A 26,336-nucleotide genomic window follows, 5' to 3' on the forward strand; every position below is an offset into this window, starting at 1 on the left:
TGCGGGCACTGGGAATGTTTCTATGGGGACAGGAAGGCACTGACTGGTAACGTACCGCTCGCATTCGTGCTGTTACCGTGTCGAGTCCCTCAGTCTGGCTGCACGGTGGTCTCGTGTACGTGCTCCCCGGTTTCATGTGTGACTTGGCGAGGGGCCAGGGCGGCCTGTGGGCTTAGTTTTGGCTTTTATTGTGCGACGTTTGCACCCGTATGACTTACGTGCAGCACCTGTTTCTTTAACATAATGTTACATTTGAAGCCCTGTGTGTATAAGTGCGGCGGCTACATATATATAACATAGTGTATAAGTACGATTACAGATGAGCGGGTGTGCGGTGCAGACCAGGCTGGCGCTGAGGAGGATGGTCCTAGAGAAGCCCTGTGTTAACTGCTGGGGGGTCAGATCACCTGGGAGACGGCACTACTGTGACTGGGCTTCTATCAGAGCCTATAGTGTGTCTCCAGGCATGGTGTACTTCCTGCAGTGAAGAGAACCTCCCCCCGGTTACAGTGTCAGTGGATGGGCCTCTAGCACAGTGTGTCCTAGCAATGCGGCTCCCTGTCCCCCTCACCACCACCCTGATACCTGCATGTAACAGGCATATGTGGAATGTGAGAGGTGTCCCACTGGCTGTATGGCTGATAAATGGGTGACCCCAGCCTCCTGTGCCAGGATTGTGGAACCAGCATAGCTTGTGACACTGCACTGCTTATGCCTCATTCATCCTTACTTGTATGTGTAGAACTCATCAACTTGAATATTTTCAGATAGGCTCTTCTTTCCCTCCCCCTGTTGTCAGCTCATTGTTTAGATTATCGACCACCACTCTGCCCTAAAAGCAGTTGTCTATCTGGGAAAGATAGATATACGGTATGTGCACATTCCTAGCCAGACCACTGCTTTTAGAGCAGAGCAGTGGTCTGTAAGTTAAACAATGAGCTGTCACCAATGGTAGGGAAAGAGCAGCATATCAGGAGAAGGAGGCAAGTTTGTTAAATGAATGAATTTGCATATATATATATATATATATATATATATATATATATATATATATATATATATATATAGCGTACCTATCATTAGAGAAAAAAACAATTGACAGGTCTCAGTCTATTCCAAAACTACAATTCCCATCATGCACGGACAGCCAAGGCCTGGCTAGACCATAATGTTGGCCACTAAAGTGCATTCAGACTGGATTCCTGGCTCTGTGTGCCTACATCAGTGTTTTTTTTTTTTTTTTTTAACAGACAAAAAAAGTGTCGGTAACGTTTTTGTGTCCATCAAAAAAAAGATCCATCTTGATCCGTTTTTTTTTTTATAATGGAAGGCAATGGAAAAACGGATTAAAACTGATGCACACAAATGCATCAGTGTTTTGCAATCCGTTTTTCATCCGTTTTTTGCAAGAAACGGATTGCAAAAAGGCAGTGTGAACCCAGCCTTACAGACCTTGCCTAAAGTTTACTCTTATATGTATCATAGTCTTGTTGATAGCCGGTGGGATGTTGGGCTGCTCCTTAGACCCCACAACTTCAATATTTCCATTATGTACAGATTAGTTGACTAAATAGGACATGTCCTATTTTTGTCCGGAATTCCGGCCCGGACGCCCCCATAGAAGTCTATGGGAGCGCCGGAATCACGGGCACTTTCCTGATGTACATCAGGAAACTGCCCGCGATTCCGGATAAGTGAGAGCCTCTCAGCACAGCTCTCTGCCCTGCTGCCGGCACGCCGCCCGATAATCGCGCCCCCCCCCCGTACCCAGACCTTCAGCGGGGCACATCCCCCACCTGGACCTTCAGCGGCACCCCAACCCCCCCAGGCCAGGACCTTCAGCGGCACCCGCCCACCCCGGGCCCGGACCTTCAGCGGATGCCCCCCCCCCCCCGGGTCTAGACCTTCAGCGGCACCCCCGCACCCCCCCCCCTCCCCGTGCCCGGACCTTCAGCGGATGCCCCCAGCCCCCCCGGGTCCGGACCTTCAGCGGCACCCCCGCGCCCCCCCCCCCCCCCCCTCCCCCTCCCCGTGCCCGGACCTTCAGCGGCAGCAGCAGCATCCGGAGCAGCAGCGGCGATCAATGAATCCGGCCCCCAAGACCTGCAGCGCCGACCCCAAGTCCAGGCAGGTGAGATCACCCCCGTCCTAAGGCTCCCACCATGTCCTACAGATGGGAGTTGTACTTCTGCAGCCTGTGGTCATCCAGGTTGCAGAAGTACAACTCCTATCATGCCCTACAGTCAGGTCATGATGGGAGTTGTACTTCTGCAACCTGGGTGATCACAGGCTGCAGAACTACAACTCCCATCATGACCTGACAGTAGGGCATGATAGGAGTTGTACTTCTGCAGCCTGTGATCACCCAGGTTGCAGAGGTACAATTCCCATCATGCCCTGCTGACAGGTCATGATGGGAGTTGTACTTCTGCAGCCCTTGGCCATCCAATTTGCAGAAGTACAACTCCCATCATGCCCTACTGTCAGGTCATGATGGGAGTTGTACTTCTGCAGCCTGTGGTCATCCAGGTTGCAGAAGTACAACTCCTATCATGCCCTACTGTCAGGTCATGATGGGAGTTGTAGTTCTGCAGCCTGTGATCATCCAGGTTGCAGAAGTACAACTCCCATCATGACCTGTCAGCAGGGCATGATGGGAGTTGTAGTTATGCAAGCTGTGACCATCCAGTTTGCAGAACTACATCTCCCATCATGCCCTACTGTCAGGTCATGATGGGAGTTGTAGTTCTGCAGCCTGTGGCCATCCAGGTTGCAGAAGTACAACTCCCATCATGGCTCTGCTGACAGGCCATGATGGGAGTTGTAGTTCTGCAGCCTGTGGCCATCCAGGTTGCAGAAGTACAACTACCATCATGGCTCTGCTGACAGGCCATGATGGGAGTTGTAGTTCTGCAGCCTGTGGCCATCCAGGTTGCAGAAGTACAACTCCCATCATGGCTCTGCTGACAGGCCATGATGGGAGTTGCAGTTCTGCAGCCTGTGGCCATCCAGGTTGCAGAAGTACAACTCCCATCATGGCTCTGCTGGCAGGCCATGATGGGAGTTGTAGTTCTGCAGCCTGTGGCCATCCAGGTTGCAGAAGTACAACTCCCATCATGGCTCTGCTGACAGGCCATGATGGGAGTTGCAGTTCTGCAGCCTGTGGCCATCCAGGTTGCAGAAGTACAACTCCCATCATGGCTCTGCTGGCAGGCCATGATGGGAGTTGTAGTTCTGCAGCCTGTGGCCATCCAGGTACACTAGGGGCTGTGTGGGTACCTGTGATTTATGTTGGCATACTAGACCATCTCATCAGGAAATCCTGAAGGTTTTTCCTGATGGTTTCCTGATGGTTTCCTGATGGTAAAAACGGATTACTGTCAGGAAATCCTGATACTATCCTGATGACATTTGAGGTCTCCTGATCAGGATTTCCTGACAGTAAAAACTGACACGGACGTGTGAATGGGGCCTAACATGTTTGGTATGGATAGAAAGGAATGACGCCAAGTGAGCTATTCCAGCATGACAGCCCTGCAGTGATGGAAGCTGACTTGCCTAGGGAGCTAACAGTGTAGCTTCTCTATTCTATGCTGCCTGTATGTAATATTTTACATAACCTCATGCAGGCAACAATTTCCGAACTAGGCCATAGGGTAATAGTATGTAAGTGACCATATGGCACACAGTTCTTAGGCCATAGTCACACCACAAGGATATCATGTAGATTCATGTATTTAGGGCTGTGGAGCTGGTAAGCCGCGTTTCTGACTCATGAATTTTATTAGGGTCCAACTCCAGCACCTTCAAAGATGACCATAAATCAGATATCAGAGGAGTTTTCACACTGGCTCAGCAGCTACTTCTTCCTTTTTTTTTTTTTTTTTTTTTATAAACTCAGTTTATTAGAATCTGCCACAGGAGAATGACATAAACATATGTCAATGGCAAAAGCAATATCGCAAAGCGAAATTATAGAGAGATACATTAACAATGTACAGAACAATTGGAACATGAAAAACAGACGAGTAAAACAACGATGGACCTGTTAGGGTGAGAATAAAGTCTCTGATACCTAGGCCTTGCCAAATTGGTAAAGTAGTGTGGCAGCTGCAGTCTGCCGCGAGTATCAACCAAACACATGAGACCGTGCCAGTGTTCAAGCTGATTCTGTTTATTATGGGAACAACCCTTGGTTTATATCTTTAACAAGAAAGTTGCAAAATGTACGAGGAGGAGGGGGAGGAAAAAGGAGGATGCAGGTGTATTCACACACATAAGAAGTCCTTGTACTAGCCTCCATCCTCCCTAGCTGTTATCTATTGGAAAAGACGCCCAGCCCTTAAAGGGGTAGTGCACCCAAAAATTTTTTCTTTCAAATGAACTGCTGCCATGAAGTGCCAGAGATTTGTAATTTACTTCTATTAAAAAATCTCAAGCCTTCCAGTACTTATCAGCTGCTGTATGCCCAGCAGGAAGTGGTATTATTTCCAGTCTGGAGAGCAGGAGAGGTTTTCTATGGGGATTTGCTCCTTCTCTGGACAGTTCCTGACATGGACAGAGGAGGCAACAGAGAGCACTGTGTCAGATAGGAAAGAAAATACCACTTCCTGCTGGACACACAGCAGCTGATAAGTACTGGAAGGTTTGAGATTTTTTAATAGAAGTAAATTACAAATCTCTGGCACTTCATGGCAGCAGTTGATTTGAAAGAAAAATTTTTTTGGTGCACTACCCCTTTAAATTATAGCAAAAAGCCTAAAACAACAAAATGCCAATACTCATGCATCATAGTAACAGAGGAAGGGGCCTTTCCCCACAGCGGCTTGTAGAGCGTTAAACAAAGCAAGTATACATTTTAGGAAAAGAACACGTATATAATGGACTCTCAACTCCACAGACCTTTGTGCAGTCATTACATAAAAAATATAATACTAGTTGGGCACTGACCTTGTGCTGTGAGCTAGAGTATACACCACAAGCCACACACTTTGAAAAATTTCTTAGGACTCTTCCTATAAACAAGTACAACTCTCGTATTCCACAGCTATATTAACCATAAAAATCTAAGTGGGGGCGTTTATCTATCCACAGGGCTCCAGACTAAAAAATTTACCTAGGAGCCATTGGCTCCTAACCTGAAAAATTTAGGCGCCAAATAGAATATTTGGTCGCCAACATTTTAAACCATGTAAAATTAATGTTATGTTAAATGGGACTTACTGTGTGCAGAGGCCACGGCAGCCTCCTCCTTTAGATCCTTTCTTTTCTTAGTTTGTATATGGTTGTCAAGTTGCAAGTTTCCATGTTGAACGTTTTCAGTCTGACTCAGTACTTCAGCTTCACTTTTCTAGCCTTCTAATGAGGCTTACTCTTCTGAACTTGAACTTAAAGGGAACCTGTCGACCCCCGTGCCGGGGTGACAGGCTCCCAACCCCCCGTTAGAACCCCCTATACTCACCTCATCGCGCCGGGTCCCGCTTCTGAAGATGGTCGGGTCACGGAGATCTCAGCCACTGCAGCCCGGCGTGCGCTGAGAGATGAGTCCAACGCTCATAGAGAATGACGGGAGAGTCCAGCGCTCTGTCATTCTCTATGAGCATTGGACTCATCTCTCAGTGTGCGCGCCGGGCTGCAGCGGCTGAGATCTCCGTGACCTGACCACCTCCAGAAGCGGGACCCGGCGCGATGAGGAGAGTATAGGGGGTTCTAACGGGGGGTTGGGAGCCTGTCACCCCGGCATCGGGGGTGACAGGTTCCCTTTAAAAGCTTGCAACAGTCTATACATACTGAGCTAGACTTCTGACTGCAGCCATAGTGACCCCCCACAAGATGTGTATATAGATAGATATATCTCTCACCTAGTGACTAATGCAAGTGACCCCCTACAATACAGACACCTGAGGGGCCCTGATAATAATAATTGTGCATATATCTATCTCCCAGTGTCTGCAGCCAGTTTACCCTACACTTATAGATGGCCCCCTCCCCTTATAGATGGCCCCCTCCTCCCCCCCATTATAGATTCCCCCTCTCCCCCCCCCCTTATAGATGCCCCCTCTCCCCCCCCCCCATTATAGATGCCCCCTCTCCCCCCCCCCCCATTATAGATGCCCCCTCTCCCCTTATAGATGCCCCCTCTCCCCCCCGCTTATAGATGCCCCCTCTCCCCTTATAGATGCCCCCTCTTCTCCCCCCCCTTATAGATACCCCCTCCCCTTATAGATACCCCCTCCCCTTATAGATGGCCCCTCCCCCCCCCCATTATAGATGCCCCCTCTTCTCCCCCCCTTATAGATACCCCCTCCCCTTATAGATACCCCCTCCCCTTATAGATACCCCCTCCCCTTATAGATACCCCCTCCCCTTATAGATACCCCCTCCCCTTATAGATGGCCCCCTCTCCCCCCCTTGAAGATGGCCCCCCCCTTCTCTTCCCCCCATTATAGATGCCCCCCTTCTCTTCCCCCCATTATAAAGCCCCCCCCCTTTCCTCTAAGCTAAGCAATATTTAAAAAAAAACAAACAAACAAACTCACCTGACAACCCGCTCCCCCGGCGATCCTCTTCTTCTTTAGGTGCTGTCCCCGGCTGATGCGCGGCTGCCGGGGGTGTTCCGTCCTATCCCCGGCAGCGCGGCGCGTCAGTGTACGCCGGGGCTGTGACTTCTGACACAGGAAGCGTCTCTGACGTGCGCTTCCTGTGCCGGAAGTCAGGGCCCCAGGCAGCTCACTGATGCGCCGCGCTGCCGGGGATAGGATGGGACACCCCCGGCAGCCGCGCATCAGCCGCGCATCAGCCGCGCATCAGCCGCGCATCTTAAAGAGACAGCGCGCCGCCGCCGGGGCCAGTCGCAAATGGCGCCCAGATTAATAAATCTGGGCGCCATTTGCAAAATGGCAGTCGCATTGGCGACCATTTTGGTCGCCATCTGGAGCCCTGTATCCACCGCAAGACAATAGACTCCCTCATACATATGCCTGTATGGTGTGGCCATATTTCCTCATCCATAATGCCCAGGAGTAGAGATGAGCGAACCTCGAGCATGCTGTAGTCCATCCGAACCCGATCGTTCGGCATTTGATTAGCAGGGGCTGCTGAAGTTGGATAAAGCTCTAAGGGTATGTGGAAAACATGGATATATTCATTGGCTGTATCCATGTTTTCTACATAGCCTTAGGGCTTTATCCAACTTCAGCAGCCCCAGCTAATCAAATGCTGAACGATCGGGTTTGGATGGTCTCGAGCATGCTCGAGGTTCGCTCATCTCTACCCAGGAGACACACAGCAGGATCTAGTGTGATCAATTTCTGGATAACTTCTGATACAAACCCACCACCTCCTCCCAGAATGCAACGATACGTGGACAACCCCAAACCATGGGTCTGATGTCTGCTGACTGATGGGTGTGTTTAGCATAGGAGGGTTCAGGGATCCTGCCCATACTAAACAATCCAACAGGGGTTATGTATCACTGGTGGATAATATAAAGCTGGGTCATTTTATTGTTCACTAGATGGAAAGCTAAGGCCCCGTTCCCACTGAGCAAAGCTAGCGGAATTCCGCGACGGAATTGTCCGCCGCGGAATGCCGTTAGCCTCCCGCTCATAATGGGAGTCTATGGGAGGCGTGCGCTGCTGCTCTATACGCGCTGAAGAATGAACATGTTCATTCTTCAGCGCGGACAGGGCAGGAGCGCGCGCCTCCCATAGAGTCCCATTATGAGCGGGAGGCTAACGGCATTCCGCGGCGGACAATTCCGTCGCGGAATTCCGCTAGCTTTGCTCAGTGGGAACGGGGCCTAAGAAGTGTCATCAGTGAGAGATGGAATAAGTATCTTATGATGATTATGCGCCTTAGCTTTAATAAGATAATCATAAAGGGAGGAGGTTAGGCCTCCGGGACCTTGTGACCTTATGATTTCAATTAGTGGATATGAAGAAATAGAAAAGCGAGGGAGAAGGAATTGACTATTCAGTGCATTCCAAAGCTGCAGCAGGAACCAATAGAATTGGGACTGTGGGATGTCTTACTTATTCTAGAGGAATTGCACGGGGAAGCCAGTGCCGCGGTCCTTTTTTTTTTTTTTTTTTTTTTTTTTTTTTTAACCGCAGCCCATTTCCCGCGTATAGCGCTGTTCTATTCATGGTTACCGGGCCGGGTTGAAGCACTGGAGTGAGGACGCGGCTTCATTAGAATCATTATGGAGGGGCAGGGGTTTCCTCCCAGTGGGTGCCGTGATCAAAAAAAGGACTACGACACTGGCTTCCCTGTGCTGGTGCCGTTTGATTCATGTGTGATTTTAAAGAGTGTACATCCTCTTTAAACGAGACCACTTTATTATCTTTATATGTCAGTTAAAGTGCAAACCCCTAGTCTCGACCAGAATTGGTAATCTGGAAGCTCCAGCAGTTGGGTAAAGATGGAGTTCAGCCAGAGTCTCGATTCTGGGATATTAGAGAATTGAAGGACGACTTAGGCAGCCGTCCATGCCCCGTTTTATGTATAGGAAGGTAAGGGTCCATATACACAAAGATTATCTGCCAAAGATTTGAAGCCAAAGCCAGAAACAGACTATAAACAGAGAACAGGTCATAAAAGAGAGCCAGAGATTTCTCCTCTTTTCAAATCCATTTCTGGCTTTGGCTTCAAATCTTTGACAAATAATCTGTCAGATAATCTTTCTGTGTAAATGGACCCTTAGTAGCATTAGGGTGGAAATCAGCCGTGAGAAGCAACCTCAAGGACGGGAAAGGGGAAAAATCTAATAGCATTACTTCAGGAAAAGTCAGTGGGTCAACCTAAATCCATTGCCCTACATCATGGGTCTCCAAACTGCGGGCCTTCCATCTGTTGCAATACTACATTTCCAATCATGCCTGGACAACCAAATCCAAAGCTTTAGCTCTCCAGGCATGATGGAAATTGTCGTTTTGCAACAGCTGGATGGCCTCACTTTGGAGACCCATGCCCTAAATACTGGCCATAACAGCAAGATCTTTCGGTCTTTGAAGGTTGTCCAGACGGAGTTTAGATTGGGAGGAGCCCCAAATAAGATATGTCAACAGGAGGTCGTCAGTATATAAACTAAGGGCCCTATTCCACTGGACGATTATCGTTCAGATTATTGTTAAATCATTCGAATCTAAACGATAATCGTTCGGTTGAAATGTAGTTAACGATTAACGACCGAACAAGAAATCGTCCATCGCTTTATAGGACCTGGACCTATTTTTATCGTTGCTTGTTCGCAAATCGTTTGCATTGAATAAGACGTCATTAGTAGATAACGAACGCAATAGCGAAGAAAAAACGATCGCAAATACGATCATAAGTAACGATTATCGTTCCATGGAAATGAGTGAACGTTTTCAGGTCTTTCGCAATAGAGGTCGTTTGAAATCGTTTCAGTGGAATAGGGCTCTAACTTTTCTCCTAATGAATGCAGGACCTCAATAAGTACATTGTCCCACCTCTGTAAGACGGCCAAGGGCTCGATGGACAATATGAAGTGTAGAGGAGACGTGGCAGCTCTGTCTCATCCCATGTCCCAACTAAAAGGCAAGGGACAATAAGCCATTCAGGGCAATAGACGCCTTGGGGTGATGATACAGAATAGATAACCATGAGATGGGGCTAGGACCGAATCGAAACCTGCGCAGAGCTTCCAACAAAAATGGCCACTCAACGGGTCGAAGGCCTTGGCTGCATCCAGCGAGACCAAGGCCCAGTCCTCCCGAAGACACACTTCCTACTGCAGCAACAACTTCTTATTGTCCTACATCAGGGGTAGGGACTTTGGCTCTCTAGCTGTTGCAAAACTTCAACTTCCATCATGCCTGGACAGCTAAATCTTTATAATCCATGTCCTGAAGAATTAAGGATTCCCATAGAAAACCTCTCCTGCTCTGGACAGTCCCTGTCTCGGCCAGAGATGTCAGCAAAGAGCAGTGTCATATGCAAAACAAGAGTCCGTGGAGCCTCGGTTGAGAGTGTCAAAACACGGGATAGCCAGATATCTGTAGCCTGTTGCCACGGGGTGCCTCCATGATAGGGAGAGCACCACACCACCCTGATAAATAGCCCCTTAAGTCCCACTCGGTTGCGAGTATTGGAACATAAAGGGGCCACCTTGGTGTTTCCCTATTTATGTCAATGTCTAACTCAAGGTAATGACAAGGGCTTGCCAAGGCAGGCTTCCATCCACAGACAGCCGTTTCGGGGTTTTTGCCCCTCGTCAGTGTGGAGTAGGATTCAGACTGAAAATAAAACAGCACTTCCTGCAGGACATATAGTAGCTAATAAGTATGGGAAGACTGGAGACTTTTTTTTTAATAGTAAATTACAAATCTATATAACTTTGACACCAGTTGATATAAATATGCAAAACAAGGGTCCGTGGACCCTCGGTTGCAAGTCTCAAAAGAGGGGATAAAAAAAAGGGACCACCCTGATTTTTCCCTATTTATATTCCAATACTCGCAACCCAGTGGGACTTAAAGGGAACCAATCACCGGAAAAAAGCATATAGAGCTTTTGAAATGTGCTGTTAGAGCACACAGCACACTTGCCACACGTGTTTTCATAGCCTCCGTGCCTTCCCGGTGTAAGCCGCAAAGTAACTTTTATAAAACTGGCGCCCTGTATGCTAATTACCTGAGGTAGTCATCTGGGCGGTGTGCGGCTAGCTGGTAGTCACGGTCCCCTGGGCGGTCTTCCGTTGTAATCACGCCCCTCTGGGCGTGATTCAAATGGCAGAGTAGCTGTGGCGTCACTCGGGAGCGCACCGTGCCAGAGGTCGGCGCGCTTACGTACTGATGCCGGACGCTGCCGCGCATGCGCAGTGCAGCTGCTTCCATTCCGGCTGTACTGCGCCTGTGCAGAATAGCCTCGAACTCCGGCTCACAGGCTATTTGAGGCTATTCTGCACAGGCGCAGTACAGCCGGAAAGGAAGCGGCTGTACTGCGCATGCGCGGCGGTGTCCGGCATCAGAATGTCACAGCTACTCGGCTATTTGAATCACGCCCAGAGGGAGGCGTGATTACAGCGAAAGAACGCCCAGGGGACCGTGACTACCTGCTAGCCGCACACCGCCCAGATGACTACCTCAGGTAATTAGCATATGGGGCACCAGTTTTATAAAGTTACTTTGCGGCTTACACAGGGGAGGCACGGAGGCTATGAAAACACGTGTGGCAAGTGTGCTGTGTGCTCTAACAGCACATTTCAGAAGCTCTATATGCGTTTTTTCCGGTGATTGGTTCCCTTTAAGGGGCTACCTGTCAGGGTGGTGCTCTTCCATGATGGAGGCACCCCGTTGCAACAGCCTAGGGATGTCTGGCTATTCCTGTGTTTTGAGACTCGCAACCTTACTTTGCATGTTTAATTTTTGGGGGGCATCAGTAGAGACTCTTGAGTACTTCTCCTTGAGTTCAGTGATTACGGTGTTTTACCAGTTGATTTGAAAAAACAACATTTTTGCTGCATAACCCCTTTTAAATTCTCTTGAAAGTACAAGTGTGTTTGTTACATAGGTTTTGTTAGAAGTTCTTCATTCTTCATGTATAATGGTGGCCCATGATTGGGTACAAGTCTACTACTGTTTGAATTTAAAAACTATTTTTTTTTTTCTCTCCTTAGGATAACACATTAACATCACCCATCATGACATGCAATGTAATTTCTCCCGGACTTGGTGTGCTCTCTGATGATGAGGAGTCTCCAGTCTTTGAGTCTACAGCTGCTGACTATGCCGCGAATATTCGTAAAGATCTTCTTGGTGATTTTTCTTGCATCTCCCCAGGACTAGGACACGCTTCTCTGGTATGATCGTGTTCTTCAGGCCTCAGAGAACATATTCATCTTAATTTGACCTCATCTACATTAAAGGAGAAGTCCAGCCAAAATTAATTTTTGATATGTTATTACTGTCGGAAAGTTATACAAATTTCTAATGTACATTAATTATGGGAAATGCACATATAGGGCTGTTACCCTTAATTTAGTAGATCAGGAAGTGTTAGAATTCTCTCATATACAGTGACGTCACAACGAAAGGTGTAATTCCTATGGAGTGTCCAGCAGGGGGCGCTCTATATGTAGAAGTCTATGGGACTTTATTGTTTCTATGGATTTCTATGTAAAGTAATGTAATGTACTGTACGTATGTATGTAGTGTACCGTATGCTTTATTGAATGAATACATCTATGGAATACTTTGGGGAGCAAGTATCCTTGCTCCCCAAAGTATTGCATAAATGTATTCAATCAGTACATTAGGTTTATCACAGTAAGCCCGCCGATCCGCCGCACTCCCGCCGATACTGAACTACTGCTTCCATCATCTGCTCATTGTAAGAATAGGTGATGGGAGTCTAGCTGGGTTATGGCTATCACTTGCCGGGTGCAGGGGGGAGCCGCTCATCACACAGGAGCTCTCCTCCTTCTTCCGGGATACCTTCCCCCTATACCACTGCTGACTCCCCGCCTGGCCTCCGCTCTCATATACTGGCTAGCGATGCAACCTGGTGTCCGTGCTGAGCATCCTCTCCCACACTTGCTGGCCAGGAAGCATCGGGAGCCGGTATGTGTAGGGGAGAGCGGCGGCCAGGCGGGGAGTCAGCAGTGGTATAGGGGGTAGGTATCCCGGGAGGAGGAGGGGGGAGCGCTCCTGTGTGATGAGCGGCTCCCCCCCCTGCGCCCGGCAAGTGATAGCCATAACCCAGCTAGACTCCCATCCCCTGCTCATACAATGAGCAGATGATGGGAGCGATGGGAGCAGTAGTTCAGTGTATCGGTGGGAGTGCGGTGGATCGGCGGGCTTACTGTGATAAACCTAATGTACTGATTGAATACATTTATGCAATACTTTGGGGAGCAAGGACACTTGCTCCCCAAAGTATTCCATAGATGCATTAATTCAATTTAACATACGGTACACTACATTATTGTTTCTATGTAAATGTAAAGTCCCATAGACTTCTACATATAGAGCGCCCCCTGCTGGACACTCCATAGGTATTACACCTTTCGTCGTGACTTCACTGTATCTGAGAGAATTCTAACACTTCTTGATCTACTAAATTAAGGGAAATGGCCCTATATGTGCATTTCCCATAATTAATGTACATTAGAAATTTGTATAACTTTCCGTAAGTAATAACATATCAAATTAATTTTGGCCAGACTTCTCCTCCTTTAACTCATGTCATCTTATGATATGTTTAATTGACATGTCAAAAGTTTTTATTAATGTCCAACAGCCCCAGGTGGAGAATAAATTGCTCCAAGATTTTGTATAAAGTGTGCACACTGGTATGCCAACAATTTCAAATGAGGGATTTGATTTAACTTACTAAGTAGAGCGTCCCAACTGCATTCGGAAGTAACATGTAAACTTTAACCTTTATTCTATGTTCAAGTGCGACGTTTCGACCCTCATAGCTCTTTGCTTGAAAAAGATCTATGCAGGTCAAAACATCACACTTTGTTCTTGGGAATAAAATAAAGGTTGAAGTTTACACGTTGCCTCCAAATGCTGTTGGACACTGTACTTTGTAACGTGACATAGACAAGTCAAAAGTCTTGATCGATCAAGTTCTTGTTGTTCTGAATTTCCAATATCAATAGCAGAGCAATAGAAAGCATGACTTTATATTGGAAAGAGTTCTTGGTTTACAGTACCTATTTTTTTTTTTTTTTTTTTTTTTTAACTCTGTTTTCTTTTCTTTATTCCAACTTTTAGATATCCACCAATGAAAGCAATGATAAAGTTATGGTATATGTCAGGATTAGACCGTTTGTAGATGGTGAATTGGAGAAAAAAGAAGACCAGGTGAGAGCCATTTTTGTATTTAACATTCTAATGTCAATTTGGTGGGATGTAGGGATGCACGATGCACCGAAATATCGATACTACTATCGATATTTCGGGCAAAAAAACGATTTGGTACCAGGATTTCCTGGTATCGATACTTTACATTAAGCTGCGTTAGGCAGCTTAATGTAAAGTATAGAGCAGAGAACACAGCCGGCGGCTAGCAGAGCGCCGGCCATGTTCTGAGTACAGCCCCCTGCCCCCACTTCCTCCTCCGCCTGCCCGCCCCTTCCTTCGCTCACTGCAGGGATAAGTTATAGCCGGCACTAAGCGATCGCTAGTGCCGGCTATATAACTGTGCAGATGCCGCTGTGACAACTGACAGCGGCATCTGACCCATCCTGAGCCTCTCCAGAAGCAGTGGGGGTCGGCTACTATGTGTAGCAGACCCCCGCTGCTAATGACCCGCAGCCTGTCACACCTCAGCCTCCTGTCCCTCCTGGAATGCAGCCTGTGTGAGGAGCTGCGTCTAGGGCTGCGCTTCTCAGTGTGAGGTTGGTGAGGCTCTGATGCCGGCTCGCTCTGTCTATCTGCGGCGTTGTTCCTATGCATATTCATGTATGCACACTCTCGGTGGCTGCGCTTCCTGACCGGCCTGAGTGCACACATGAATATGCACGGAGAAACGGAGGCCTGACAGCTGGGGGAGCTTCCTGGAGCTGTGGGGAGGGGGGGTTTGTAAAGGGAGCTTATTTAAGGTGGCACAGACAGCCTGAATCTTGGCCAGCAGCAAAGGTTAATCTTCCTGCTGGCCGAGGTTCAGGTTGTCTGTTCCACCTTAAATAAGCTCCCTTTACAAATCCCCCCTCCCCTCTGCTTTGACAAGCCTCATGCTTTGAGTGGTACCACAGTAAGTGAGAGCAGGGGATGTGTGCCCCCTCTAGTGTGCCCCCCACATCCCTGCCCTTACACCCCTGCCCTCTGACAGGAACTGACCTGCCAGGCAGAGTAACCCTCTCTTGTCTGTCCAGACCTGGCAGCCTTCACCAGCTCCCTGTAGTGTGGGGGTTGTAGTCTGTACCCAGTGGCGGATTAAATGTACCCTGGGCCCTGCGCTGTTCACCCAACCTCGACCCCCCCCCCCCCCCCCCCCCCCCGGTCAATCCGCCCACATTATAATCCACTACTGCCCCCCCCCATGCTGTCCCCAATAAACACAATGTTTGGTCCCTTGCTGCACAGAGGATGTCAGGAGAGGAGGGGGCTGATCTTATAGGGGAGGTCACAGCAGCACAAAGAATGTCAGGGGAGGAGGGGGCTGATCTTATAGGGAGGTCACAGCAGCACAGAGGATGTCAGGAGAGGAGGGGGCTGATCGATAGGAGAGGTCACAGCAGCACAGAGGATGTCAGGAGAGGAGGGTGCTGATCTTATAGGGAGGTCACAGCAGCACAGAGGATGTCAGGAGAGGAGGGGGCTGATCGATAGGAGAGGTCACAGCAGCACAGAGGATGTCAGGAGAGGAGGGGTTTGATCTTATAGGGGAGGTCACAGCGTCCCAGCAGCACAGAGGATGTCAGGAGAGGAGTGTGCTGATCTATAGAGGAGGTCACAGCAGCACAGAGCATGTCAGGAGAGGAGTGTGCTGATCTATGGGGAGGTCACAGCAGCACAGAGGATGTCAGGAGAGGAGTGTGCTGATCTATGGGGAGGTCACAGCAGCACAGAGGATGTCGGGAGAGGAGGGTGCTGATCTTATTAGGGGGGTTGTATTTTTTTTCGAACTAAAAAAATCAAGTATTGGTATTGAACTCAAAATTCTGGTATCGTGACGTCACTAGTGGGATGTTATATTTAATGTTAAATCCATCTCCTCTCTCCCCAGGGTTGTGTTGCTGTGGAGGATCAAGAGACCTTGCTCTTGCGAGCCCCTAAAGACTCTTTTGCAATGAAGAACATAGAGCGTGGACAGGGACAGAGTGTACACAAGTTTACATTCTCTCAGGTGAGAAATCTTACTTTCCCGATAGCCCCAGCAACATTACACGGCTATTGGTGAAGCAATGGGGGGAGCGAGGGGGTGCAGCCGCATTTGTATTGCGAATGTGGGAACATGGCTAAGAGGTTTTCTTATTGAGGTTTTTAGTATTTCAGTGCTTTTGTTTTGTTTTTTTTCCCCTTAAAGATTTTTGGACCAGATGTTGATCAAAAGCAGTTTTTTGATGGAACTATGAAGCATGTGGTAAAAGATGCCCTAAATGGTCAAAACTGGCTGGTGTATACGTATGGAGTGACCAACTCGGGAAAAACGTACACTATACAAGGCAAGATTGTTTTAAATGTTTTTTTTTTTTTGTGTATGTATATGATATATAATATATATGTGTGTGTGTATATATCTATCTATAGATCTATCTATATATATATAATATTTAAAAAATATTTTTTTTGTGAACTAATCAGGAACTAGCAAGGATGGCGGTATTCTACCTCGTTCCATATCCCTTATCTTCAACAGTATTCAAGACCGTCTGTACAAGAGTTCTGACCTTAAACCCCTCTCCAATGAAGTTATCTGGTTAGACAGCAAACAAGTGCGTCAAGAGGAGATAAAGAAAATCTCTGTGCTCTCTACTTTGCGTGAGGTTGGTGCAGATCAATTCAAATGTAACAATAAACCTGCCAGATAGAGGAGACTCTGAACTTATGTTTGGCTGTTGCAGGAACAACTTTTCACACCTATGAAAAGAAGCGGTGGCAACGAATCTCAATTTCGACCAGGCACTAGCATGAGCTTTGACAGTGGCATTGGGGGGCTGTCTTGTACGAACCCTGATAATCAAACCAGTAGTCAGTTGGAAGGTACCAATGTTCAAGTTATTTGCTTCTTATATTCATGGAGTCAATAATTCACAATTTTAATTATAAACCTTTTTTTTTTTTTTTTATCCTGCACAACAGAGACCACTTCACACTGGGGACCTCAAGATGCTATATCACTTCAGGACCCTCCCGATGTGCAGATCTCCATTTGGGTGTCCTATTTTGAAATTTACAATGAGTTTGTTTATGATTTATTGGAACCATTGCCGTCGGGGCCAAATCGCAAGAGAACTACACTTAGGCTGTGCGAGGATAGAAATGGAAATCCCTATGTTAAAGGTAACAAGACATGGATAGAAAAATAATATCCTCTTTGAAAAGGAGTGGAAAGCTTCAAATCCATTAAGAAAATCTGAAACTTCGTCTTTGTTTTTTTTCTTTAAAACTTGGTGTTCCTGGTCTTTTATTGCAGACCATTTCAGTGAAATAGTTGTTTAAGGATAACCAAGAATGAGGCATACAGTCAAGAAGACCAGATTCTTTCTGCCCTCTCCTTTGTCCTGCTGGGTTTGAATGACAGATCTCTTCTGATTTTTTATATACTTACAGACTTGTCTATTCATCCCAGTTGGAAAGGAAAAAGCCAGAGGAGCAATAGTCTTGATATTATGTCTGATTCCTGGCTTGTCTTTTTAACTATGATTTCTTTGAAATGCTGCACTGTTTTAGGATCCATTCAAACATATAGGATCTGCAGCCATGTTGATGCTGCAGATATCAATTTAACTAAATGACTGAGCACAGCACAAAATCTGCAGCGTCATACCAAATCTGTTGCAGATCCAGTATGTGCAAATGGAACCTTAGAGTAAACCTAATTTGCTTATCAATTTAAAGCAAAAGCTTCTTCATTACAATGTTAATATAATTTCCCCCCTTTCAACAGATCTAAACTGGATTAACGTTCAGAGCGCTGATGAAGCATGGAAACTGCTGAGGGTTGGAAGGAAAAATCAGAGCTTTGCAAGTACCCACCTAAACCAAAATTCCAGCCGAAGGTGAGCTGTAATGTATTTGGTAATTACGTGCAGTCTGCCTATATGTTTTCTTTTACTATGTCTTTATTTCCTTGTCTTTTTTTTTTTTTTTTTTATTAGCCATAGCATCTTCTCCATTCGGATTCTCCACTTGCAAGGCAATAATGACTTCACACCAAGGATTAGTGAGTAAGTACTATGAACTTACTTTTGTGTGTTATGTAGCGCATGTATTTGTTAAAAACCTTTTTCCACTTTTTTTTTTTTAACTTTCCCTTTTTGTGCTTTTTCTAAAAGACTTTCTTTCTGTGACTTGGCTGGATCAGAAAGATGCAAAGATCAGAGAAGTGGGGACCGTCTAAAGGAAGCAACAAATATTAATACATCTCTTCATACTCTGGGCCGCTGCATCGCCGCTCTGAGACAAAACCAGCAAAACAAGTGAGATGATTACTACTTATGTCACAAAGGTTTGAACTGTATGTTGTGGATTCAGTGCTGCTTACGTGCAGTATGTAAAGGCGTTTAAACACTGCATTTATTAACATTCTAGCATAAAACATATTCACTGTGTTAACTTTGCGGAACAAATTGCTCTTGGTAAAAGCAATTCTCACATGCTGCTCTTTTCTCCTAGGCTAAGGCAGAACATGGTTCCATTCAGGGACAGCAAGTTAACCCGTGTCTTTCAAGCATTTTTCACGGGGAGAGGAAAATCATGTATGATTGTGAATATAAATCAATGCGCTTCAACCTATGATGAAACACTACATGCCATGAAGTTCTCCGCTATTGCAAGCCAGGTAGAGACAAGCTTAAGGGCAACACATGAAATGTGTTTTTTTTTTTTCTTTCCTTATCAAAATCCCAAAACAAACCATTTCATGTACATGATTTTTTGGACATTACTTTGGCTAAGCTGCTGCCTTGCTCCTATAGCAATTCATGAACATAGGAAACAGACGTCTGGTGATGACTCCTGTTTCGGTAATTTCTGTTTTTTAGAGTGGTGGCGGTTGACATTCTTGTCTGCAAAAAAAAAAAAAAAAAAAAATGTTCTCTACAGAACAGATGTGTAAGATTATTTTAAAGTGTTTGTGAGCATAAAACCTTGATCTAAACAATGATTTCTTTTCTTAGTTTGACATTTGTGTTGCTGACTTTGAGAGCAGCAGATCTAACAGTATGTATTTTACTTTTAAAGCTGGTCCAAGCACCACCAGTGAAACTGAATCTTCCAACTATTCAGTCCCTCATCAAAGAAAGTAGCATACTGGCTAACCGCAGTTATACCGACGATGAGGATGCTGAAGAGGGATCTGATGAGGAAGACAGCAGTGATACGGATATTACAACTTTCAATAAAGAAGTAGGTGCCATTCTTTAACACTGATGCTTTGAGCTTGTATGACGTTTGCATGCTTAGCAGCCTTCATGTTTTCTCAGGAACTGCTGCAAGTTATTGAAAATCTCAAACAACTTCTGATAAAAAAGAGCCAGGAAAATCTTGACCTGGAGGCAAATATTAGGAAAGAAGTTTGCAATGACATGATGGAAATCATGCAACAACAGAAAACACAGTTTAGGTAGGACTTTGTTATAGTTAATCTATAAGGATATGTTTTGTTAATGTACAGTCTCAGAGTCTTTCTTTTTCCCTTCTAAAGTGAGACTATGGAGGATGAGCGAGAATTGCTGGAAGAGATGTATGAGGGTCGACTGGAAAACCTCAAGGAATCCCTTACAAACTATTACAAGCATGAGCTAGAGGTGTGTTCAGAGTTACAATTTTATTTTTATTTTTTACAATTATGTGAAAAAAAAAGTAAATTCTTTCCAAAGAAATTTGAAAGGCTTTATATTGCAATTATCCTCTACATTATTGCTGCTGTTACGGTAGGTATGCATGTACCGTACATGATGATGGTATGCGACTTCAGTGTAGACCTATTGAAACAGTTGTCTACCCTGTTCCCTATAGCTTATCATTGGAATGATGGAATTATGGATTTTATTTTTTTTTATCCGATTTGTGTGGTGCTGGCACCACTACCCATGATCTTTTGCTGAGCCATTGCACCTAGATCTACACTGAATTGAGCTGGAAGCCTCAGCTCGGTTTGTGTAGTGACTGCCAGGTAACTACACCTCAGCTAACTTGGAAGTAAATGGAATACTTTGTTTAATAAGTTTGTGATTTATTATATATAATTATATCATGTTCAAAGGTGTTGTCCAGTAGATGGAGCCTTTTACTTGCCGGTGCTCACTTTCTTAGATCACAATTCTTGGAAGTAAACCTTCCGAGACATGGTATGGGCAATCATCGCATGCATGCAAAACTACGCCTGCATGCGATGTCCAATAGCTGCATTGTATCTCCAATATTGTAGACCCGCTGTGCCGCTATTAGACCTCATGTTGGGTGTGTTTTGCCCGCACACTATTATCGTGACTTAGTCCTGTTCCATCTCCACCTCTCGGGAGGGCTGAGAGAAAATAATTTCAGTGGCTTTAGCCGTAATCTGCTCGCCGTCTATCCCTTCAAATGCAATATAAAGCCATTGTCCTATGAACAGCACTTGCTACCTATCCATATCCTATCCACAGGATGGCTATTAAAGAGGATGTACCACCAGGTAAATCCTCTTTAACCTGAACCCACTGATCGAATGGCGCCGATGCCGCGGTCCCGTGCACGGGAACCGGGCCTCAGTCCGAAAAACGGACCGCGGCACCAGCTTCCCCGTGCCAGCGCCGTTCGATCAGTGGGTTCGGGTAAAGAAGATGTACCTGGTGGTACATCTTTAAATGTATGCTCACAAGTGATATAATGTCATAAACTGAGATGGCTGAACACCATTCTTGATTCTCTCTGTGAATGAAGCAACAGTGTGCATGCATGACAGGTCTTCATTTTAAATAGAGACCCCTGCTCTTGTGCTCACAGGGTACCACGATCAGTTGTACATTTATTACCTATCCTATGGACAAGTGATTAAACATTAGTTGTGGTAAAACCCATTGATCAACTCACCCCTATATTCTCTAGGAACGAGATCAACGAATTCAGGAACTGGAGGCTGCTCTGGAGGAGGCTTCCAATAATGTAGCTTCTATTCCGTTAGACACCAGTATAAAAAAAGACACTGGTCCTCCTCGTCGGTCTAAGCGCTTAGCAACAAATGAACCATCTGATTTGACCAGACTCAAACAAGAAATTGTGGATTTGAAAGATGAACTACGTTCTAAGAATGAAGGTAATGGTGCAATCCATACTTTATAGCTCCAAAAGTGTTTATATTAGCGTAAGGGCATGAAGCTTTGCAAAAAAGTTTTACATGTTAGTGCAACTTTAGGGTACAAACACACTGGGCGAATCTGCAGCAGATTTCTCGCTGCGGATCCCTGCCCTGTGGACATGAAGACTCCGGGAGCCCCGAAGCAAGCCGGAGCGGGGACCAGGTGATGTATACACTCTGGGGGTGAACGGAGCAGGCTGCTGACAAAATCACAACGGGATGTCCATCCTGCTGCGAGTTTGTCCGCCATTGAGTGCACAGGGCAGGGATCCGCAGCGGGTCTCGCTGCGAATTTGCCCAATGTGTTTGTACCCTTAAAGTGTAACTGTCATTTAACTGTCACTTTGTAGAAATCAATAGTACAGGTGATTTTAGGAAACTCTGTAATAGGTTTTATTAAGAAAAATAGGTTTCTTCTGTACCTTTTGCATTTCCTGTGTTCATTATGGTCTATGGAGGGAGCAGGGAGACCAGGACAACAGCTGGTGTATAGCAGAGAGCACAGCACAACATCCTGCAATCTTAAATCACAAAGTTCCCAAACAGCACTAGGCAGCCTGACCTGTGAGTTCAGCGTCTTATGTGCCCAGTCTCCAAACTGCATTGGCTGCTAGTCTCCTCTTTCTGCTCATTTATCCCCTTCGCCCCCTTCCCCCCCCCCCCCCCCCCATTGGTTATAATGAACAAAGCAAACAATGCTTCACTCTGCTTCTCTGTAATGTAGGTGACTTTGCAAGCTAATGGACAGATAAGTGAGGGTAGGGGGCTGCAAAACAGCTTTTTGAGTACAAAAGAAAACTCTCAAGCTGCTTAAAGGGAATATGCCACCCTAGGACAGCAGGCTAAACCCACCCACCCCTGGATAGAGCCCCCCTCCTGCCAGTCCCGTCACCAGGAAATTGTCTCCACTCCTTTGCGCTATCATTATGCAAGTGAGCAGAGATGAGTCCGATGCCCATAGGAAATCACTGATCCAGTCATTTCTGATCATTTGCATAATGAGCGTGCAGAGGAGCGTCTGTGTTTTCCTGGTGACAGGATTAGGAGGGGGTAAGTATGGTGGGGGCTCTATCCAGGGTTGGGTGGGTTCAGCCTGCTCTTCCAGGGTTACAGGTTACCTTTAATAAAACCTATTAGTTATATTCATTGTACTATTAATTTCTGCTAAAATGTTAATTGACAGTTACACAAACGGTGCATTCACCCATACAGGATCCGCATCAAATCTGCACCATTAAATCTGCTGTGGATCCTTGTATGTGTGAACGCACCCTTAGGGTAACTTAAGGTAACCACAAAAGTCTAATATGACAGAAGTGTGTTTTCATACATACATACATACATACATACATACATACGAATCTGAAATCCAGATATATTATGGATGAAGCACCATAAGTTTGATTCATGGGGTCAGGGAAAGGATTCAATATAAGCAGCTACTTATTGGTACTTTACATCTAATACAGAAATAGGAAGACTTAGGTCAATTCAAGAACCACCGTCATCTGCCAGAACTTTCACAGCTGATGTAGATCGAAAGATTCAAGATGGCCAAAAAGTAAGTCATTATTTGTAGAAACATACAAAGATCATAGTGCTGTATGCAATGGGCTATGCATTGTACACAGGTGATATGTTGGTGAGATTTGCTATTTATGTAGCATTATAGTACTGGCTTACAATGCTTCTTGTGGAACAGTAAATACACGGTCATCTGAATTGCTGCCTTTTTGTCTGGCTTGCTGAGTCGGTAATTTAACATTTTTAGCCACTGTCAAAAATGGAGCTGGAATTTTATGTATGTTTTAGGCTAAGTTCACACCGGCATCAGAGCCTCTGTCCCAGGTCACATTCAAATAATTGGACAAAGAATGACGGACACCAGCTGGTTGGGCTATGCAGATGTCAGTTCTGTAGCGGATGGCGCTTCTGCCTCTGTGGCATGTTTTTGTTGTGCATGTTTTTGGTTTTGTTTTTTTTGTTTTTTCTCCCAATTCTACCAAATGAAAATTTTGTTTCTTGTGAGAGCTAACAGATTATAATTTGGAATCTTAGAATCTCCTCTACATAGACTATCTAAGGGCCCCTCTATATGCGGGAGCTGTAAGGACCAGCTCTGGATGACTTGGTGTATGTCTGTTACATTGTTGCCCAGTAATTTCTTAATTTATGCAAAAAATATGGATTATATATATAGTGTGTGTGTGTGTGTGTGTGTGTGTGTTTCCCCCTCCCTCTGCAATAAAAGCTGTTCCCACAGCCAGATGTGGGGCAAACAGCTGACTGCTTGGGCAGTTGCGTTAGCTTAGGGGATTGCTTACTGCATCCTGAAACATTATTGTTCAGATGGTGTAGAGGCACTGACTGACTTTGCTCTTTTTCTTATCCAATGTGGCAATACTCCAAGGAAAATAATGCTTGATCTTTGGGATCACACAACTCTTCCCTCTAGGACCACTCTCATTTTGTGGGCATTGAAGTCTTTTTATTTTGTATCTATAAATATCTCCTATATTTTACTCTTCCTGCAGTATTTTCTGGGCTCTCATCACAAGTGCACAGATTTTCAGCACACAAGAGCTCTTTGGGTAACCATCTTAATTGTCTTTCACCTTTATCTTTGCTATAAGGTTCTGGGGAGCAATTATGGTTTCATTGCTTTGTAGTCCTTTACTGTCCTTTTCTTTGCTTGCAGTATACTAGTATTGATGGGGTCCCTTATTTTCTGATGCCTATAGAGATTAATACTGCTGGAAAGCACTGATCTTGTCATGCCTTTTTTTATCTTTTCATCTGTGTTTTCTATTTTCCAGAAATGCTGCTGTTTATGGCGGTTATGGTGTCAAGATGGTAGGGTTTAGGGTTTCCTGTACCCATAGACCTCTAAGTCTCATTTGGCCTTAGACCTGCTCCTTGGACGTGCATGCGCCACAACATGACTGTGTGCTTTGCTCATTCTGTTAGCACACAATCTACCAACATCAGCCATAGCTTTGAATACTTCACTGGTGATTCAGTATACTATGGCGCATGCACAGTACCTTAAACCAAGTTGTAGGTCTTGATGATTTGATGAGGGGGCAGAACTAAGGCCTAGAAAGACATAGCTGTGCTAGGGCATCAGGAACCCTAATGCTGCGTTTACACAGAACGATAATTCGCCCGATCGTACGATTAACTATTTCGAAGTAACTATTTTTTTTTTAAACTATCAGCGTTTAGATGGAACGATATATCGTACGGAAAATTCGTTTTGCGATCGCTTAAGCCTATTTCGCACATAGGTAAAATCGGTGAACGACTGTTTATACGGAACGATCTGCAATTTTTTTACGAACGACGATTAAAGAACATGTTCAAAGATCAAAATGAACGATTTCTCGCTCGTCGTTCAATGCGTTTACACGTACGATTATTGTGCGAATTTGCACGATCGAATTCGAACGATAATCGTTCCGTGTAAACACAGTATTAGCCTCATCTCCCTAATGCTATTACTGCTGCAGTGGTTTTTAATTTTTTTTTTTATTTTTAATTTTTTTTTTATTTTAAAAGGCTCGATAATTTAAGTGTCACTGTCGTTATAACTTTCAAAATCTAAATCATCAGTAGATAAGGGAAATAAAGCAAGTCCGCAATATACATTTATTATTTTTCTTATAATGCTGTAAAACAAAGCTATACTTACCAGAAATCCAGGTCCAGTCTCCTGAAGGCAGATTTTCTTAAATGTGCTGGTTGAAAAAAAAAAAAACTAAACACAGGAATTCTGGCCAGTACAGAGAGTCATGGCTCAATGTGTCCATAAATCACATGACTGCCTTCTCTCTGTGAGCGCTCAGATGGCATGGGGAACAAAAAACTTAAATTTTTCTGACTGTTTTCTGTTTTTTGAGGAAAAAAGTCAGAAAACAGGAAGTGCCGTGTTTACCATGATAACTAAAACTTGCTTTATATCACATCTACTGTTTTAGATTTTAAAAGTTATAACGACAGGGACACAAAGTATGAAAAGATTATATTTATTTAAAGCTATCCAGCAGTACCAAAATCTATAGGCATAAGGGGAGTTGACTGATTTGCTTTAAGGAAAGGCACTTTAATGCCTGTTTTAAAGAGGTATTCTCATCTTAACTATAGATAGTTTTAAACTTGTCGGACTTGTCAAGTTAAATATTTGTGCCAGTACATTCATTTCGCAAACTTGACATGCTGCTCTTTTCCTTCCATTTTTGACATCTGTGTCTAGGTTACTGACCACCTCTCTGCTCTAAAAGCATCTGGCTAGTATACACATTGCTGTGGAGAGTGTGTATTATTCATTATACCTCTATACATCTACACTAATATATATTTATCAGTTTCACCACTGCATTTAATGCAAAAAGCTAGTCACCTAGACAATGAGCGGTCAACAATGGGAGGAGGAAAGTTGCTGAATGTATTTGCAAAATTTTAATATTTTAATTGAAATGCCTTACAAGTTAATCTCTATTAAAGTATGTGCACACAAATGAATCCGGGTGGATCACAGATTCTGCAGCTCGCCCCCATGCATCTCTGCTGGTCCCATTCACTCCATTCTATGGTCAGGCAGATTCCACCGTCCACCTGACTAATGAACAGGTTCGTTCTTCAGGCGGACGGCGGAATCTGCCTGACCATAGAATGGAGTCTATGGTATGGGCGAAGATGCACACGGGGGCGAGCTGCGTGATCCGCCTGGATTCCTTAGCGCACACATACCCTAAGTTGGGATGGGAATATACTTTTTCTTCTTATGACTTCTACTACAGAAAACAAGGGACTCTGTTGGACAATAATCATACAAGAGTTCCACATGACAGATTGTGACTATTTAAGCAAATTGCTTGCTCCTCAGAATCTGATGTAGTATCTGCTTTTATTTGCGCACAATCCTGCTTCCTACCTTCCTTAATGGGTGAGACTTATAGGGTAGATCTGTGGGTGGAGGATTTGGAGGTGTGGGTGATTATCCTGGAATAATTCTTTTTGACTGTTTTGCTTCTTCCCAACAGAACATCAGATTGTTGCGTGCAGAAATTCAGAAGTTTGGTAACTCCATACATCAGGCTGACAGAGCATGCTGCCATACTACCGGAGCTGAGAAGCTAAGGCAGGCCCTGGCTGGCTGTGATGACATCTTGTCAAAGCAGGTTGGTTTCCATTCTTGTCATTTCTATAAATTATTTTGGATAATGTCTTAAACACTTGTATAAAAACAAAATATGCTAAATATACAGCTGTTGAAGGCAGTGTTTAGTGTGTATAAATGTGTGTCTACGCTCTACAAGCCAAAATTTTATATGCCTATGCCAGCTATCACCATCTTT

At 45.1% G+C, this 26,336-nt stretch overlaps 1 protein-coding gene across 5 annotated transcripts in view; it reads left to right on the forward strand.

Annotated features, from left to right (window-relative positions):
• KIF20A (kinesin family member 20A) overlaps positions 1 to 26,336 on the forward strand; it is a 36,037-nt gene that overhangs the window by 9,012 nt on the left and 689 nt on the right. For 2 of the 5 annotated variants that reach the window (XM_069972858.1, XM_069972872.1), the window contains exons 2-19: positions 11,642 to 11,824; positions 13,746 to 13,835; positions 15,703 to 15,822; positions 16,003 to 16,141; positions 16,281 to 16,462; positions 16,541 to 16,679; positions 16,779 to 16,979; positions 17,587 to 17,698; positions 17,798 to 17,866; positions 17,975 to 18,118; positions 18,315 to 18,480; positions 18,882 to 19,046; positions 19,124 to 19,263; positions 19,345 to 19,447; positions 20,730 to 20,937; positions 22,449 to 22,540; positions 23,514 to 23,570; positions 26,022 to 26,159. In XM_069972858.1, coding sequence (XP_069828959.1) covers positions 11,642 to 11,824; positions 13,746 to 13,835; positions 15,703 to 15,822; positions 16,003 to 16,141; positions 16,281 to 16,462; positions 16,541 to 16,679; positions 16,779 to 16,979; positions 17,587 to 17,698; positions 17,798 to 17,866; positions 17,975 to 18,118; positions 18,315 to 18,480; positions 18,882 to 19,046; positions 19,124 to 19,263; positions 19,345 to 19,447; positions 20,730 to 20,937; positions 22,449 to 22,540; positions 23,514 to 23,570; positions 26,022 to 26,159 — 2,448 coding nt within the window. Of the gene's footprint in view, positions 1 to 4; positions 116 to 11,641; positions 11,825 to 13,745; positions 13,836 to 15,702; positions 15,823 to 16,002; positions 16,142 to 16,280; positions 16,463 to 16,540; positions 16,680 to 16,778; positions 16,980 to 17,586; positions 17,699 to 17,797; positions 17,867 to 17,974; positions 18,119 to 18,314; positions 18,481 to 18,881; positions 19,047 to 19,123; positions 19,264 to 19,344; positions 19,448 to 20,729; positions 20,938 to 22,448; positions 22,541 to 23,513; positions 23,571 to 26,021; positions 26,160 to 26,336 lie in introns of those variants that run through there. The other 3 variants (XM_069972887.1, XM_069972880.1, XM_069972865.1) reach the window with 3 other exon arrangements.

This window comes from Dendropsophus ebraccatus, chromosome 1 (assembly GCF_027789765.1).
Source record: "Dendropsophus ebraccatus isolate aDenEbr1 chromosome 1, aDenEbr1.pat, whole genome shotgun sequence".
NCBI classification, from domain to species: Eukaryota; Metazoa; Chordata; class Amphibia; order Anura; family Hylidae; genus Dendropsophus; species Dendropsophus ebraccatus.